The sequence below is a fragment of the Brassica napus genome, unplaced genomic scaffold (genome assembly GCF_020379485.1).
Source record: "Brassica napus cultivar Da-Ae unplaced genomic scaffold, Da-Ae ScsIHWf_700;HRSCAF=1016, whole genome shotgun sequence".
Classification (NCBI taxonomy): Eukaryota; Viridiplantae; Streptophyta; class Magnoliopsida; order Brassicales; family Brassicaceae; genus Brassica; species Brassica napus.
In genome coordinates this window covers 1-2,500 of record NW_026016756.1, presented here as the reverse complement: position 1 = coordinate 2,500, position 2,500 = coordinate 1, and the positions used below count along the sequence as shown (strand labels likewise).

Genomic DNA, 2,500 nt, shown 5'->3' with positions numbered 1-2,500 from the left:
CTTCCATACTGCAGCTAAAATGTAGAAGCTCTCTCAACTCCTCCACAGTAGTGCCTTTATAATCTTCAGGACACATATTCAACAGGTTCGAGAAAAACTTTTCTGCTTCCTTTTTAATATCCTTCTGATCCGTTACTATGTTTCCCTCATCACACCTTATCTCTCTGATCATATTCTGAGCTTGACGAGTTCGTATCGCATTGTAAAAAGCTTTATTGTTCTGATCTCCCACCTCCAACCAGTAAAGCTTTGAACGTTGCTTAAGAAAATCCTCCTCCAGACTTGCTACTCTCAGCCATTTCTCATAAGCATTTGCTTCCTCCTGGGCGGCAGCCCCACTTGGATCCTGAAGCGTACACCTCTGCTTCTCGCACAACAGCTCATAAGCCTCCTTAGTTTTTTTCGTAAGATTTCCCAGCCCCTCTCTGCCCAACTCTCTTATCAAAGGCTTCAAATTTTTCAGCTTCTTCGAAAATCTATATAGAGCTGATGTTGAATGAAATAGCACCTCCGTTGCGTCCCAGAACTCTCCAACCATGGGTAGAAACCTAGGCAAAGCACCTATGGCATTAACAAACTTGAAAGGCTTCCTTATTTTCCCTTGAGGTGGCTTGAGCTGAATCGTACAGCGCAGATGATCAGAGCACCCTCCTGGTGCAAAGATAGAGTAAGCATTTGTGAACCGGTGGAGAGCAGCGTCATTCATCAAAACTCGATCTAGCTTTTTACATATGATACCATCCTCTTGTTTATTACTCCAAGTGAACACTGGCCCCTGGTAGCCCAAATCAGATAAGTGACAATGAAGCATTGCTCTCTGAAAATCCCGCATACCTCCTGAAACTCTTCCCAAACTAGCAAACCGCGAATTCTCATCTCCTTCTAGTATCTCATTAAAATCACCCATTATCACCCACTCCTTATTTTTAAACATAGCCGAGTCATGATGGTGACATAAATCATCCCATAACTCCTTTCTTTCTTCACTTAAATTCCTTGCATAAACAAACGTACATAGAAACTCCTCTTCTCCTTCCAAACCCACAGAACAAGTTATCAGTTGATCAGACTTAAAAACAGGGGTCATTCTGACAGACTCTCTCCAAAGAACCCAAATTCTACCTCCTTGACTACACTCATAATTCATGATCGTAGACCACTCCTTAAACTCCTCCTTTATTATCTTCTCCGCCTTTATTTCTTTCACCCTAGTTTCCAGAATACAGCCAAACTTCATGTCTTTATTACCAATCCACTCCTTGACCACAGAATGCTTTAAAGACTTGTTAAATCCTCTCACATTCCAGAAGAAGCACGACATATTAGTTTTTTTTTCCGAGAAGGCCTTGTGCTCTTAGCAGGATTTACATCCTGAGCTTTAAGCTTCGGCCCCCTTTTCAACCCTTTCTTCATCGCCCCTTTGTCTTTTCCTCTACTCTGATGCTCTAATATGTCATCCTCTAACTGGTCTTCTTCAGATCTTATCGACAGCTCACACATCTCCATTGTCTCCTCTTCAATATCCTCCTGATCATCTATAGCTATCTCACCCTCCTCCATTTCTGTTTCACCCTCCTTCTGATCATCAACTGCTAGTACCGAGTATTTTGATGCAGAGATCTGAACAACAGACACATGCCCCGGAGAAAATCTACCCACTTTTTCTGAAGGAACCGTGGACCAATTTGAGTCCTCTAGAGCCCCCAAAACCTCTCCTGCCTCTTTATTACAATCTACCTCTTGCAGAACCTCCTCAGTAACCTCCTTCTCCACATGTTTACCCTTATCATCACTGTCACTCTTCAAATCAACCACAACCTCCTTTTTCTTCTTCTCCTTACCATTCCTCACACAGACTCTTTCTGTATGGCCCCATTTCTCACACAGTTTACACTTCGCTGGCAACCAAGGGTAGTGAAACTCTACTGTAAATTCCTTTCCATCTTTTGAAAACTCAATCTCTTTAGGTAATGTCTTTGAGATATCAACGTTGACGAAAACTTTTGCCACCTCCAAGTTTGTACACGCAAGCGTCTCCGGGTGCAGTTTATCAGGAAGTCCCACGGTACTGGTCATGAAACTGATGCCTTGCCATGAATACATATGTAGAGGTACCTTCCTAAGATGCACCCACATCGGAATCTCATTTTCCTCCTGTTTCTCCTCTTCCGATTTTGGAGTCCACTTAGTTACCACCATGGGAACACCCACAATATTCCACATTCCTCTCTTAAGCACCTTCTCTCGAGCCTTAGAATTTGAGATCCGAAATCTCATCGTCGTAGCATTGACCTCAAATACATCCACCGATGAAGCTAACTCTCCATATCTCCAGATCTTGTTGACTACCATGTGAACTTTCGCCATATGAGGAGCAAGATCCATGAAATTGCCAACAACGAAATCATCCCACAGCGGTGTTGAATCCGTTAGAATCTCCTCCGGAATCGCCACCGAGTGCTTCCCTTCCTTAGTTAAGACCCTCACTTCATACTTCTTC

The 2,500-nt window shown here is 43.1% G+C and overlaps 1 protein-coding gene across 1 annotated transcript; it reads right to left on the bottom strand.

The window, feature by feature from the left end:
• Nucleotides 1–1,296: 1,296 nt before the first annotated feature.
• LOC125605096 lies at nt 1,297–2,385 on the bottom strand. Its single transcript, XM_048775098.1, has one exon. The coding sequence runs from the start codon at nt 2,383–2,385 to the stop codon at nt 1,297–1,299; it is 1,089 nt and encodes a 362-aa protein (XP_048631055.1).
• Nucleotides 2,386–2,500: the final 115 nt, after the last annotated feature.